The following is a 16,157-nucleotide window of genomic DNA, read 5'->3' as shown; positions in this document are numbered from 1 at the left end:
TTCTCTTCATGGTCTCTTGCAACAGCAATAATGCAAAAAAAAAAACCCACCTTCACATGGAGATCCCAGCTCAAACTCAGACACCATTACACAAATTTTGCACTTCTTAGTATCAGTTTTTAACCACCAACACCAATGTTAAGGGAACATGAGAGGTGTATCTACTTCCCAGGGCATTATCTAGCAGGATGCTTGCTTAGTTAAGTATGTGCAGGAAGGCATTAATTAAAACAGGTTTCCATCATGTCCCCCCAGCACATTTGGGTCAAATGACTGTTAATTTATACTTAATTTTCCACACTGGTTATATTTAATAAATGCCATTACCTTTACTCTTGATTCATCAGACAACCTGAAGCATTAAAAAAAATACAGTTTAGCCATTCCCTATGTTTCAACAAGAATCTAGCAGACCATGAGTTGGAAATGATTGAAATCTAGTAAGCTGGCTGAGCTCCCTGCATGACAGAACACACTGGTTAATAGTCTGCACTCATTTTGCATGTGCCTTTGGGAATCTCAAAGTACCTCCATGAGTACTCATGGAGTACTCATGAGTACTCTGTCATCCAGAGATTTTATAACACTTCATGGACAAGAACAACCTCCTTTTCTACATCTGGGAAGAGAGAAGTAGCAGCCTGCCCAGGAGCACACAACAACAGCCACCCTGTGTCTTGCTCAGACTTCTCAATCACATTCCCTTCTCTCAGGCAGGTTAAGTGCAAGATGAGAATAATTCTGTTCCCAGAAATTATTTCAAAGGCTCAGATCTCACTGATTTCAGCAACCATTGAACAGTATGATAGACGCATTTTTGGCATCAACTCTCCTGCACTGTGACCCTCCACTGCTAGAGAAATAAAATTTAAATTATAATCAAATGACATAAACATTACCTGTTAAACCTGATGGCATTAGATCTTCACACAAAAGAATCTAGAAAACTCAGTTACAGTTTGTTTTAACAGTACAACATGCAAGTTTCTGAACAACGTACAGACTTGAAAATAAATTTAAAAATTAATACTTGTCCACATTTTTTAACAGTGGATTTCACTGTTTCATGTATCAAACACAAAACACTGGACAAAACATCTGACATACAACAGAGGCAACACAAACTATCAATGTGCAACATCTCTTCCTCTTTCCATTTGTCTAAACACTGGTGCAGAGTGCCGTTTTTGGTGACCAAATGATCCTTCCTGGCCTCCAGCTACTGTTCTGGAATGACCAGGAGCCCTGTATAAATCTCTTGAACACTCCAGGGGACATAAAAGGTGCTATGGTAGAACCACTGAATTCCAGTCTGACCATCCTGGGCTTCAGCTGACAAGGATCAGAATTTCATTCCTCACCCAGCTGCTGATAACCCATGAAATCCCTGGAAACATGGAACCTTCTGGACCCTCTTGTCCCTATTCTGCCAGTCCCACTACAATAGGGACATTTGATGAACATACTCTTCAAGAGCTCTGCTTCATCGCTAATTGTTCTTAATTTTGTCAGTGATCTCTTCTGAGAACAGCTGTCTCATGAGACACCAGCCAGGCACAGCAGTCTGTTTGCACAGAACTTCAAGCCCCATCACATCCTTAATACACTGGGTTTATTTCTTTCTCTGAGCACACACCTATGCCCTGGTTTATCCCATTTGGGGAGCTTGTGCAGGCTCTTTTGCACTCACACTTCATTCTCTTTATACCCTTATCAACATGCTAGTGTGTGACTGAAATATATGCAGCAACCAACTGAAATTTTGCAGATCAAAGCAGATGATTCAGGAAGTGTGAGAAGGGGAAGGAACAGAAATGAAGATGACTTACTTTTCATTTTGGACCAAAGTTAGTCTTAAAAATATTCAAAATGTAACACTTCTTAACTGGAGTCTCATCTGCAGTACAGAACTACAAAGTTCCCATCCCACTCCTTAAAAAATTAAATATTATCTATGAAAACTAAAAATAACAAATACTGAATAAACTCTGTAGCACTTTGCAAAGTGCCACAAAACTTCACTGACACCTGTGGTAGTCAAATTATAAACATCATTCCAAGCCCAGGAAGCCTTGTGTGTGTACTTAATCATAGAAGAAATTAAATTTACACCTGCTTCCTATTAGGCAAGTGAAACTACAAAGACTACTTCTCAGCTTACTTAATAATGAAGTTTTATGCCTGTCCTTCTTCCAGTTGCTATGGTACTATTGAAAGTTAACAGCCAAAGCGGTAAGAAAGCAGCTTACATTTCAAAAGATAAACACCTACTCAAACCTTTTTTCATTAAGTGCATTCTGCTGAGTCCCAAACTGCAGCACTGGAGGACAGAGCTGCAGTCCAGGCTCTTAACTGGGGAAGCTAAATCACTTGGATAGTGAGTACCCTGTAACAAACTGCCATTAATACAAACACATGAGCCCTCCAGAGGCCAATTCTGAACCTGCAAACTCCTGTCCTGGACTGCCCTGCGGATGCACACATGGATTAGATCAGGAGTGGCCAAAGGCCAGCAAGCTCCTCCCACCAGCCAAGGCCAGGACTTGATGCTCACTGGAAGATCTCTCTGCCTCCTACTGAACCCCTGAATTCCATAGACTTGGATCCAAGGCCTGAGGAGGCGATACATCCTCCTTGTTCCAAGAAGGGTGTAGGAAGAGCAAGTCCAGGTCTGGCTGAAGCCTCAACACCTGGGCACACTGGACCAGGCCATACCCAAGCAGGTTGCTCTGTGAGCAATACCAGGGATCTCAGAGGCAAAGCCAACCAAAAGCACGTGAGCTGTTCAAACCTAACATTTTCTTGTTGTAGTTCTGCTCTGCCAAAAATGAATGTGTAATTGTACTCCAATTACCTGCATGGCTTCTCTTTTAAAGCAAAAATTATGACATTTGTCTTTCTTCTCAATATTTAAATACCATAATCATTTAGTCATGCAACATTTCTGCGATCTGCTGAATTATTCCTTTTTCTGGATCATTTTCCTTCCCCGATTATAGACTTTTTGCTTTAGAATGAAATATCTCTAAGTAGAATTTAAAGTGAATTTAAACATAGCAAGCAAAAACAACGTGCTACAAAATCCCTGTCATCACAGGTTAGAGTTATTTGATAACTCTCTAACTTAAAAGGTGTCACTAAATTCTTGCCAAAAAAACCAAACAAAACCAAAAAACCAAAAAACCAAAACCAAGCAAACAAAAACAAACAAACAAAAAACCAAATCCTAATTTTAAATTTCTGTGTCTGATACAGACATACTCAATTACACCATAACAAATCATACAGAAGTCCAGAAGTCAACAGGACTTTGAGCATACAAGAATGATGGCATGAGTGAATCCCAAGCATGTAGCACTCCACTGAGTTTAATGATTCCCAAGTGCCCAGACACACTTTCTCCTGGACTGGGTTTTACCTTACATTCATTCTTACCAGCTGCCAAATACTTCCCTTACTGTCATCATTTTCACTATAAAGGAATATGTTTCCCACTCTTTTATTTTTGTTAAATCCTGTAGGAGATGTATCCCAATACAGAAACATTTTGATATATTGCTGTATGGCATGACATATGTTTATATTAATTGTCCAATACATTAATATAATAAAAAAAAAATACCCACTACCACCACTCTTTTTGCCTATCTTGGAGCTTTTATTGCATGCACAAAATAATTTTCTGAAATATCTGACTAAGGACATTTCATCATTATACTCTGTCATATTTCAGCCATTCATAAAAAAAAAAAAAAAAAAAATTTCTACATACCTGCTTGTCAAATGCTATCCAAGAAGGAGGACTACTTCCTATTGCTGCAGGAAACACACTGTTGTTAAGTTTCAGGGTCTGACCAGGTAACAGTTCACCTCCTATTCCACGTTTATCTTCAAAAAGCCTAGGAACATTATTGCTGTAACCACAGATCTGTGATCTGTGGAACTTTTCTCCCCCAGTCTGTCAAAAGTTCAAGAGAAAGAAAAGAGCAAAAAATGTCAGTGTTTTTTGATTTTAAGTCTATGATAGCTGACCATCCAGGCAAGGAGAATTAATCATACAAAAGTTTCTTTATATTTACTTTTAATACAGACTCTAAAAACCTTTAACAACTGGAATGCTGCAAGTGAAGTGACATTTTCCAGTGGCCAATTTGCCAGTCTTATAGACAAAAATGGAATAATATTCCAGTAATTTATCTAGGCTGAGAGACTGGATAGAACCAGATGTTTAAACCCCACACTCCTTCCCTGCAATAAGAATTGAGGTATGGGGTAGGGAAAGAATCAAAACACCTCCAAAAACTGTTGTAAAAGGTAGAGGGGAAAGGCCTTTCCTACAGCTCTCCAGAGGACAAACGGAAACAATTCAGCAGCAGTCACAGAACAGCCTGCTCTCCTTATTCATGTCAAATATCTTATTTACACTTGCATCCCAGAGTGCAAAATAAATTCCTCTGTACTAGTGAATACACTTGAATTTTGGGAGGCTGGCCCTGAATCAAAAGGCAGACATTCATTTCATCTGGGAGTATTTCAAAAGAAGGTCTCTGTAGTGATCCCTTGGTATTATTACTAATTTTTCAGGCAATTAAAGATGAGGTGCTTAAAAATATAGGAACAGCCAAGAGCAAAGAAAACCATCTTGCCCACTCAAATTTCTTGGCTGGGGCTGGAGCTAGCCTTCAAGTGACACAGAAAAGCTTCTGGGCTCACATAAATATCACTCCTGTCTCTGGGAATGTCCCTCCTAATAAGCTGCCTGCTTTGCTGGCCAGAGGCAGCTGGGGTGAGCTGGGCTTGGGCAGCAATCCCCTAATGACCCCACACATCAGTCTCGTAGAAGAGGACAGGGAAATAGGAAATTCCAATGGAAAACTCAACTTCCTTCCATGAGCACCAATCCTGACTTGTTAGCTCCTCTCACTCTGCTATTCTTCCCTTTCTTGCTCTCTCAAATCCTCCAAATACTTTATCTGGGAAAGCAGAAAGGGGCCACTGCACCCTGGAATGCCCACCAAGAGAGAGGCCATTGGAGCTGTGCCCTCCCTTGCCCTGGGGCTGGGGCAATGTGAGGGAAGGTGAGGCTGAAGTGGGAACTGATGTTATGAGTGAGAAAAGTAAAGGCAGAGCAAAAGGCTGGACAGCAAAACTTTTCACAGCATCACCAGAGCAGCATGTCAGTAAAGTAGCAGGGGGACAAAATTGCCTCCCAGTCCATTTGGAAGACTGGGCATCACTGATTATCACATGCATATGTGTAAACCACTATTCCCCTAAAAGGTGCAGACAGTTCTAAATTAGTATCATAAATCAAAAAATTGTACAAATAATCCTTTTTCATGATGGCAACATTCAAGTGCTCCAAGATAACACAACACACACCCAGCAGAGCAGTTCTGGGAACAAGTGCAAGCAGTGAAGCTACAAAACCTGAAAGTATTCAAGTAGTTATTTCATTCTGCCAGTATGAAAGAGTCAGGAATCTGAAAGGCAGGGAACCAGCCTCATGCACAGAATTATCAACACCAGTCTGTAGGAACTCCTGCACACTGGGGTCACAGCCTCCAGGTGCTCCAAATCCAATGGCACAAGACAGAGAGCTGCTGACATGAACAGCCCGATCACTGCTTTAGCTTAACCTTGCTTAAAATCATTTTGCACATCACTTTTGCAAGGACATCAGTATGAAAAAGAATACTTACTATTTTTACAAATCATTATTTTTAATACCATGAAAATCAATGGCTATATCCTTGCTTAGGTTAAAAAAAAGCTGAGCTAGCCAGTACCCTTTGAAACAGTTATTGCAAAGGAATAAGGTTCACATACTGGGGTCAGAAACAATCAGAGCTATGAAAGCACATCCCCAAAGAAGATACTTTAGAGGTAAGCAGTGTTCTGAACAAAGGTGGATAAAAGAGCATGCAGAAAATATCATAATTTAAAGAATAATACAAAGGAAACAGAAAATTTCTCCTCAAGATATAACTCAAGAAAAAGAGCTACTGAATAAAAGAGAAAATCAATAAAAGGAAATGCTTGTATGCAGCCTAGGAGCTCATGGGTCCCCCTACCAGAGAGCATTGCTCAAGCCAGGAATTTAACCAGTCACATTTGCAGGAATGATGCTCAATTTTTTTTTTTTTTATATCAGCACAGCTTTTTGAGCTGTGATATAAAATGCCATGCTTCAGGGTGAGCACTGACACTTAGGCATCAGGAGCAGAACTTCCTGTGGTCACCCCACGTCTCCCACAAGAAGTGAGGACAGGTGCTCTCCTGGAATCTGGAACAGCCAGGCACTGACAGGGGCTGGCAGCTGCTTTGTAACACATTTGCACTTGGGATGGTTTCTTCTCTCTCCTTTGGGTGCTACTGAACTTCCCTTTCTTCTTTTGTTTCTTTTCTAAATAATTTTGTTCCTCTGTAAGCTGAGAAAGAGCTGGGGAGAAGTCAGAAAGGAAGGGAGCTTTCTGCATTTATCAGTTTAAATGCACAATAACTACAGTCAAGCTGAATTTTAAAAGGGGATTTTCTAGGCAGAAGCATCTGATTTATACTGAAGGTGCTGCAGAACAGATCCACTTTCTGGCACAGCAAGTATTTAATTATTTTTCCCTATTACCAAAGCATCTGTTTAGGAGAAAGGCACAGTTAGCAAAGCACAGTGAGGGTGGCAGTTTTCCTGAACAAAGGAAAGCTTTTCATGACCTCAAAACTTCTTCTAGAAGCATTTGCTGTTCATATGTTTTGGGGGTTTAGCAACAAAAGTATGGTAAAGTGTTCATCAAAGTAATCCAGGAATAACCCTGCTGGAATTTCCAGAATTTAGGGCTAAAATCACAACATCCTTAAAATGTGAAATGAAAAATACATGACAAAACAGCTTCAATTCTGTTAAGAATCTTTTGTGTCATTCCTGTAACTTTTTAGGGTTTGACAAAAAGACTATTTTAGATTCCTAATCACATAATTACTTATTCCCTTCTTCCTAAAAGCACCTAGATGCATAGACAAAACAATCTCTTCTCAAAATCTGTACAGTTATTCCTTAAAAAAAAAAATTAAGAAACAGATTAGTTATAATTGAGGATCACAAAAGGGAAAAATCACACTTGGGAAACTTCAGCTAATGAACTCAGACCATATCCGGCCTAAAATAGTGACAGAACATCATGCTGCCTCCACATGGAATGACTTCTAACAGAAAGCTTTCAGAGAGCAGGCAAAGAGCTTGGATGTGTCTGCTGTGCTAATGCAGCTCAACTGAACAGGCTGTGGATCTGCTGAACAAAACTGGACATTTTCTGTGCAGCAAGCCTGAAAAATATTGAGGATCCATTCAATAGTGACTAATACAAAGGTCAGGGTTCTCTAACTGCAGCTCTTGGCTTTGCAAACTCAGCCCCTGCAGTCCTTGGGGAACGCTGCCTCACGCTCACTCCATCTTGCTCTGGAATACAGAGTCACAGCAAAATCCCCAGGGTGCTGCACATTCCAGCTGAACCAAGCACAGCTGGAAATCTTCCAGCACAGCAGCTGGAGTGATGGGAGAGCCCTCACTGAGCTTTCAGAAGCCACATTTTTAATTCAGTCCCACAGGGAGCTATGGCAGGAGTGGCAGCACAGTTCTGTACCCAGTATCCATCTGGAATTCCCACCTTGAGAACAGCAGCTGCACCCTGGATGTCCTGCTCAAACCCTGTATCAGGATGAAGTGTGGCACTTCTGAACTATTCTAGGCTACTGAAAAAGTCTCCTGGCTGCTTCAGCTAAATGATAGAAATAAATGCAAATGCTACACACTGTGCCAGTCAAATTCATGTGACTGATTTCCAATTCTTTTATCACCCCCTGCTTGCTGCAGAGGTCTCAGGATGTTCAGGGGTTAAGTGGTACTGGCAAAGGAGGAACATCCTAAGACATTGTTGCCAGCAACTCTGGTGCCACTCTAAAAACATCACAAAACAAGCTGCATCAACACCAATAGTGTGGAGCAGTACAGGAAAGGCATGGATCTATTGCAGCAGGTCCAGAGGAGCTCCATAAAAATCAGAAGGGACTGGAGCACCTCTCCTATAAGGACAGGCTGAGAAAGTTGGGGTTATTCAGCCCAGAGAAGAGAAGCATCCAGGGAGACCTTATTGTGGCCTTTCTTTAAGGGGGAGTATAAGAATAAAATGCACAGGCTTTTTTAGCAGAGCCTGTTGCAACAGGACAAGGGGTTATAGCTGTAAGTGAAAAGAGAGCTGATGGTATAAGCTAGGTATAAGGAGGACATTTTTAACAACGAGGGTGGTGAAACACTGGGACAGGTTGCCCAGTGAGGTGGTGGATGCCCTATTCCTGGAAACATTCAAGGTCAGGTTGCCCTGAGTAACCTGATCCAGCAGAAGGTGTTCTGCTCATGGACTTGATGACTTTTAAAGGTCTCTTCCATCCCAAACCATTCTGTGATTCTGGCCTGCTCCTAGTGCCTGGGAGAAGACAACAGATGGATAAAGGAAAGGGCCCAAAATGCAGCCACAAGGGGCAGCTACAGGAAGATTCAGGTTTGGGGGTCGTGAACAGACAGATCTGGGGGAGCAGGGCTGAGGGGCAGCAGGTATTGGAAGGGGTGCAGGCAAAGAAGAAAAGACAGCAGACACAATTACTTATAAAAGAGGTTGGGAAATGTTCTTGGTCAAGAAAAACTAATGTCCTGTTTTGTGGGTTACAGAGCAGCAGAAAATATTTCAGACAGGAAACACTGAGCCACAGTAGCATAGTTGAGGGCAATTCCAAGCTTCTGCAATGAACAAGGAAGATGTGGAATTTCTGCTATGCCACTAAAGTTTGCAATAGATTTTTTTGCAGTTTTTCAAGGATGTAGTTTCCCGTGGGATCTATAAGCTTATTGTCCGATTCTCTAAGAAATGCCATGGAGAATTGTTGCACAAAATTTTCTCTCTGAGAGGGATTTCAAACATCAGGCAAGAAAATACACTGGTCAGCCAGCACTTGGCAAATCTGACCCATATGAATACATGTTTGTCACTCTCCTCCTCAGCTGCTGACATCGGCAAGGACATCAACCCAGTATCAGAAGGAGCAGCTGCCTTTCAGAACAGGAGGCAGACGAGGAACACTAAGAAAGGGAGTACTTGTGTTGTAACCAGTGCCATCCCCAACACAGTCCAGCCTCCAAATGCACAAACTTTTTCTTGCAGTAATAAAGCAAACCTTTTATATGCTGTTTCCACCACGTGTTCAAAATACCTGTATTGTTAGATTTCCTCATCACCCACAAACAAAAATCACAGGCATTGCTGATGAGAAGCTGATCCTTGGACTTCTGTTTTAGAAGAGGTGGAGGGGTTTTCTGATGAATGGACTTCTGTGTACACAAACTACTGTAATCTTGATTTTGAACACTATCTTAAAGCTCTGATTTTCTGGAAGTAGCCCAGCCACCTTATTAAACACATCCAAGGTAGACAGAACACAAATGTACTCCCCTTCCATGCCTTTTGTGGGTCTACAGATGAGACAGATGGGAGCATTAGTAGCAGAGACAAGAGAATTTCACTAGGAGCTCGAATTGCAATGAGTGGAATTAATACCCATAATTATAAACCAAGGGCTGATAGGAACAATCCCCTGTCCCCTGTGCATCCTTCTTCAGGGAATGCTTTGCCACTGTTGTTTCTGTGCAATAAGATGCATTGATGGTGATGCTCGCAGTCCTGACTGGTGGAAACACTTTCTTCCTTTTCAATTTATCTATAGCAGTGGAACCTTTTTTCTCCTTTAAATATGTTATTTTCAGTCTCTCATTTGTGGAGGAGAGTTGTCATTATTAACTCCAGTGTCTCAAGGATTGACAAAAAGAGCAATCTGGAGCCCTAACAAGGGTCTAACCATGTTTTTATAATGTTGTCTCGTGGTACTTTGTGACAGCTTTGACACCTTTAGTTCTCATAAAATACTCACTGTATGCACTTCAGCATGGGGTGTTCAACACTGTTAGTAACTCTTCCCGAGCATGTGAAGTTAAATTAAATCTATTAAGTTAAATTGAACTCTGGAGAACAATAAAGCCACAGATATCCCTGAGCTGAGCTGTTCTGCTTCCAGCCAGCAGGTACCAATGGCACACACCTTTCCAGTGCTGCTGACACACCCACTCAGCAGCCACCTCACGTGTTCTACACACAACCAATCCTTAACAAAACAAATCTCAATTCAGCAAGAAAATGAGTATTGACCACCTGATCATTTTTTATACCCCTTCCAAAACAACAGCATCCAGCTGTTTCCAGGGAAGAAGATGCCTGAAAGATCTTCACAGTCTCTGGGCTGGGCTTGCAAGAGGTCCAGTGTTTGCACATACCTGTGCAGTGCTGACACACAGTGAGGCCGGGAGTCCACATATTTCTACACAATTTCATGCTCCCTGTACCTGGGCAGCTTTGTGTCTACCTGTCTTGTGTCTCTCACAGAATCACAGAATGGCCTGTGTTGTAAGAGACCTTAGAGATCATTCAGCTCCAACCCCCTTTTCACGGGTAGGGACACCTTCCTCAGAGCTGCACCCAACCTGGCCTTGAACGCTTCCAGCAATGGGGTATTGACATGCTGTATGGGCAGCCTTGACCACAACATGTTTATAGTGTGAAAACGACAGATTCCCTTCCAGCTACTTTAACATTATTAAGAACGCTAAAATACACTGTTTCATTTCCCTCCTGAAGGCACTAGCTAAAGTGCTGGGCACGAATTCTGCCTTACCCCTGCACGGCTTCACATTAGAGCGTGTTCAGTGAATTCCTAGCTATCCTTGATGAAAAATTGTGAAGTAGTGATGGCAACCTTCTCTTTTGTTTGCTGTGATAAAATAACCATCTTGTCTATTTAGCCTGTATTAATAGTATTGGCAACCCTGAAACAGCACATCAGCTTTGCTGTCACTGCCCCCTCTGGAAAAGCCTTTTTGGTTACTTACGGAGGAGGAATCTGTCTCTCCCTGTTTTGTTCTGTAGGAGCTGCACCAGAGCTCAAACTGCCCCAAAGCAGAACACAGAATCAGTGAGGCTGGAAAACATCTCTGAGATCATCGAGTCCAACCTGTGACTGATCACCACCGTGTCACCCAGCCCAGGACACTGAGTGCCACATCCAGGATCACCACCGTGTCACCCAGACCAGGGCACTGAGTGCCACATCCAGGATCACCACCGTGTCACCCAGCCCATGGCCCTGAGTGACTCGTCCAGCCTTTCCTTAAACACCTCCAGGGACGGTGACTGCACCGCCTCCCTGGGCAACCCACCCCGATGTCTAATCAGCCTTTCTGTGAAGAAACTCCTCCTGGTGTCCAGCCTAAACCTGCCCTGGCGCGGCTTTGGCCTCAGCTCCTCCCGTCCTGCCGCACAGAGCCCTCACCGCCGCTGGGGCCGGGCGGGCCCAGCGCACCCAGGGGCGCCCCGCCTGCACCTGCGGGGCCGGCAGGAACGGCCCCGCCGCGCCGGGACCGCCTCGGGCACGGCCCCCGCAGCCCCGGGGCAGGGCAGGAGGGCGGGACGGGGCGGGACGGGGCGGCCCGGCGGTCACTCACGTTGCGGCGGCGGCAGAAGCCGGGCAGCAGCGGCAGCGCCATGGCCGCCCCGCAGCCGCTGCCGCTGCGCGGACACCGCGCGGCCGTGACGTCATGCGACCGTGACGTCATGGGGAGGGGACAGGCACGGGAGGACCGCGGGGGCTCATCCCGAACTGATCATCCCGAACTGATCATCCCGAACGATCATCCCGAACCCTCATCCCGACCCCTCATCCCGAACTGATCATCCCGAACCCTCATCCAGAACTGATCATCCCGAACCCTCATCCCGAACTGATCATCCCAAACCCTCATCCAGAACTGATCATCCCGAACTGATCATCCCGAACTGATCATCCCAAACCCTCATCCCGAACCCTCATCCCGAACTGATCATCCCGAACCCTCATCCCGAACTGATCATCCCGAACTGATCATCCCGAACTGATCATCCCAAACCCTCATCCCGAACTGATCATCCCGAACCCTCATCCCGAACTGATCATCCCGAACTGATCATCCCGAACTGATCATCCCGAACGATCATCCCAAACCCTCATCCCGAACTGATCATCCCGAACTGATCATCCCAAACCCTCATCCAGAACTGATCATCCCGAACTGATCATCCCAAACCCTCATCCAGAACTGATCATCCCGAACTGATCATCCCGAACTGATCATCCCGAACCCTCATCCAGAACCCTCATCCCGAACTGATCATCCCGAACCCTTATCCCGACCCCTCATCCCGAACTGATCATCCCGAACCCTCATCCCGAACTGATCATCCCGAACTGATCATCCCGAACCCTTATCCCGAACCCTCATCCCGAACTGATCATCCCGAACTGATCATCCCGAACGATCATCCCGAACCCTCATCCCGACCCCTCATCCCGAACTGATCATCCCGAACCCTCATCCCGACCCCTCATCCCGAACTGATCATCCCGAACTGATCATCCCGAACCCTCATCCCGAACTGATCATCCCGAACCCTCATCCCGAACCCTCATCCAGAACTGATCATCCCGAACCCTCATCCCGAACCCTCATCCCGAACTGATCATCCCGAACTGATCATCCCGAACTGATCATCCCGAACTGATCATCCCGAACCCTCATCCAGAACTGATCATCCCGAACTGATCATCCCGAACTGATCATCCTAAACCCTCATCCCGCACTGATCATCCTGAACCCTCATCCCTAACCGCTCCATCCTGAACCCTCATCCCAAACCCTCATCCAGAACCTCTCCATCCTGAACCCTCATCCTGAACCCTCATCCCAAACCCTCATCCAGAACCTCTCCATCCTGAATCCTCATCCTGAATCCTCATCCCGAACTGATCATCCCGAACTGATCATCCTGAACCCTCATCCCTAACCCTCATCCAGAACCTCTCCATCCTGAACCCTCATCCTGAATCCTCATCCCGAACTGATTACCCCGAACCCTGATCCCGAACAGTTCATCCCGAACCCTCACCCCGAACCCTCATCCTGAATGGCTCCATACCAAACCCTCATCCCGAACCCTCACCCCAAACCCTCATCCCGAATGGCTCCATACCAAACCCTCATCCTGAACCCTCACCCCGCATGGCTCCATCTCAAACCCTCATCCCAAACCCTCATTCCGAATGGCTCCATCCCAAGCCCTCATCCCGAACGGTTCATCCCAAACCCTCATTCCGAATGGCTCCATCCCAATCCCTCATCCCGAGCCCTCATCCCGAACCCTCATCCCGAATGGCTCCATCCCAAGCCCTCATCCCGAAACCTCATCCCAGGACATGGCCCGGGGGGATGCAGGCAGGTCCTGGCTCTCCTCTGCCGGAGCCCTGGCCCCACCAAGTGCCAGTGTTCGTGTTTTTAGATATATAATTAATTAATATGTAAAATTATATAAATAGATCTAAATATTATATGTATATATAATTTATATCCTTTTTATTATAATATAAAACACATCATATATAAATTTATCCTAATATATAAATATATATAACATATATTTATATAATATTTCTTGCACATCATTATTTACTGAATGCTAAATACATATTAAATCCAACACTAGCACACACTGAATAAATTTCTTCAGTTTTTCATGATTCATGGCCATTTTCATCACGAGAAATTTAGAGGAAAGGGTGACCTTATGGCTCCTACAACTTCCCGACAGGAGGTTGTGGCCAGGTGGGGGTCAGGCTCTTCTCCCAGGGAACAAGTGACAGGAGGAGAGAACATGGTCTAAAGCAGTGCCAGGAAGGTTTAGGTTGGACATCAGAAGGATTTTTTTTCATGGAAAGGGTGATAAGACATCAGAATGGGCTGCCCAGGGAGGTGGCAGAGGCACTGTCCCTGGAGGTGTGTAAGGAAAGGCTGGACATGGCATCGGGGCCGTGGGCTGGGTGACACCAGGGTGATCCTGGACGTGGCACTCAGGGCTGTGGGCTGGGTGACACCAGGGTGATCCTGGATGTGGCACTCCGTGCCATGGTCTGGGTGACACCCGGGTGATCCTGGATGTGGCACTCAGGGCCATGGGCTGGGTGACACCGGGGTGATCCTGGATGTGGCACTCCGTGCCATGGTCTGGGTGACACCAGGGTGATCCTGGATGTGGCACTCAGGGCCATGGGCTGGGTGACACCGGGGTGATCCTGGATGTGGCACTCAGTGCCATGGTCTGGGTGACACCGGGGTGATCCTGGACGTGGCACTCAGGGCCGTGGGCTGGGTGACGCCGGGGTGATTTTGGATATGGCACTCAGGGCCATGGTCTGGGTGACACCCGGGTGATCCTGGACGTGGCACTCAGGGCCATGGGCTGGGTGACACCAGGTTGATCCTGGACGTGGCACACAGGGCCGTGGCCTGGGTGACACCGGGGTGATCCTGGACGTGGCACTCAGGGCCATGGGCTGGGTGACACCAGGGTGATCCTGGACGTGGCACTCAGGGCCGTGGGCTGGGTGACACCGGGGTGATCCTGGATGTGGCACTCAGGGCCATGGGCTGGGTGACACCAGGTTGATCCTGGACGTGGCACTCAGGGCCATGGGCTGGGTGACACGGTGGTGATCCTGGACGTGGCACTCGGTGCCATGGGCTGGGTGACACCAGGGTGATCCTGGACGTGGCACTCAGGGCCGTGGGCTGGGTGACACAGGGGTGTTTGGTCAGAAGTCAGACTCGATCTCAGAGGTGTTTTCCAACCTAAAGGATTCTGTGAAAATTTACCTCTCCTGGTGAGGAGCAGTGAGTTTTCTGGACATGGTGCCCCCAAATACCTCTGGATCTGGGGTCACAGATGGGACAAATCCCACCGCATTTGCCATTTTCTGCACCAATGAGTTTTTAATGTTTTTCATTTTGTGACTTTTACACAGCACATTTTACTCTGGGGCCCTGTCCGGCTAGGGGGAGGGGGAGGTGGGATTTTTTGCATTTTAGTCCACCGGGATGGGGAAACTGGGTCAGTGGGTTTCCACCTTCTGGTTTCCCAGCCCTGTACCATGCATCTGCATTTGCATTTAGTGTGGAAAGGTAAACATTTAAAATAGATTTTAATTGAAAATTAGAGAAACCATCATTTTAATCACATTCATTTCATACAGTGGGCGGTATTACGCAAAAATTTAAATTTCAAACAGAAAATACAGCGAGAGTTTCTCACGGATGGCTGGTGGGGGAGAAGGGTTGTTTTTCTTTAATGGAAGTAACATTTTCCTTGTTAATAAGGGAAGATGCATTCCAGATCACTTCCAAAGCCAGTTCCAGAGAACAGCAACCGTGCTATGTTCCTCCATTTTATATAAAGCTGTTCATTAATATGTTTTTTTTTTAATTAGACTGCTTTTTACAGAAAAATTAGTTTATGGGTAAAATAGCTTAAACTGAAGTATTCCAGTTCTGATCTGCCATCACCCTGTCTCAGAGGAGCTGTACTAAAGCTGCTGAATGTCCTTATTCTCATGGATGGAGTGGATCTCCCCTGCCATATTTCATACTCTATGATGCATCAGACCATGAAATTCCCATAATGTGTCATCCCTCCTCCCCCAAACAGAGGCTCCTGGAACAGCATGGGAGATGTGCTCAGTCTGAGCAAGCCTGGGAGAGACTCCCTATCCAGTCCCCAGGGAGTATTTGTGCAGAATTCACTCTCTGAACTGGAATTTCACAAAAAATGTTCCAATTTCCAAAACTGTCATTTATGGGAAAATTATTTTGGAAGTTGAAGAAGGGAAGGGAAGGGAAGGGAAGGGAAGGGAAGGGAAGGGAAGGGAAGGGAAGGGAAGGGAAGGGAAGGGAAGGGAAGGGAAGGGAAGGGAAGGGAAGGGAAGGGAAGGGAAGGGAAGGGAAGGGAAGGGAAGGGAAGGGAAGGGAAGGGAAGGGAAGGGAAGGGAAGGGAAGGGAAGGGAGGAATTGGTATCTCCAGTTTTGTGGCTCATTGTGTAACAGGGTGGTTGAAATGTCTTAATATCCCCTCTGATATCAACAATAAACTGCTGCTCCAAGTTTGCAGGCAGTACAGGCAGAGGCTGCATGTGAAAAACATGCA

At 45.5% G+C, this 16,157-nt stretch overlaps 1 protein-coding gene across 1 annotated transcript in view; it reads right to left on the bottom strand.

Annotated features, from left to right (window-relative positions):
• Positions 1-11,658, bottom strand: part of EFHC2 (EF-hand domain containing 2) — a 56,354-nt gene extending 44,696 nt beyond the window's left edge. Inside the window, exons 1-2 of the mRNA XM_068179703.1 lie at positions 11,597-11,658; positions 3,773-3,958 (exon numbers count right to left, since the gene is read on the bottom strand). Coding sequence (XP_068035804.1) covers positions 3,773-3,958; positions 11,597-11,638 — 228 coding nt within the window. The 5' untranslated portion in view covers positions 11,639-11,658. The remainder of the gene's footprint in view (positions 1-3,772; positions 3,959-11,596) is intronic.
• Between the last annotated feature and the right edge of the window lie 4,499 nt (positions 11,659-16,157).

This window comes from Anomalospiza imberbis, chromosome 2, assembly GCF_031753505.1.
Source record: "Anomalospiza imberbis isolate Cuckoo-Finch-1a 21T00152 chromosome 2, ASM3175350v1, whole genome shotgun sequence".
Taxonomy (NCBI): Eukaryota; Metazoa; Chordata; class Aves; order Passeriformes; family Viduidae; genus Anomalospiza; species Anomalospiza imberbis.
Note: the sequence above shows the minus strand (reverse complement) of the source record. Positions and strands in the feature narration are given on the sequence as shown.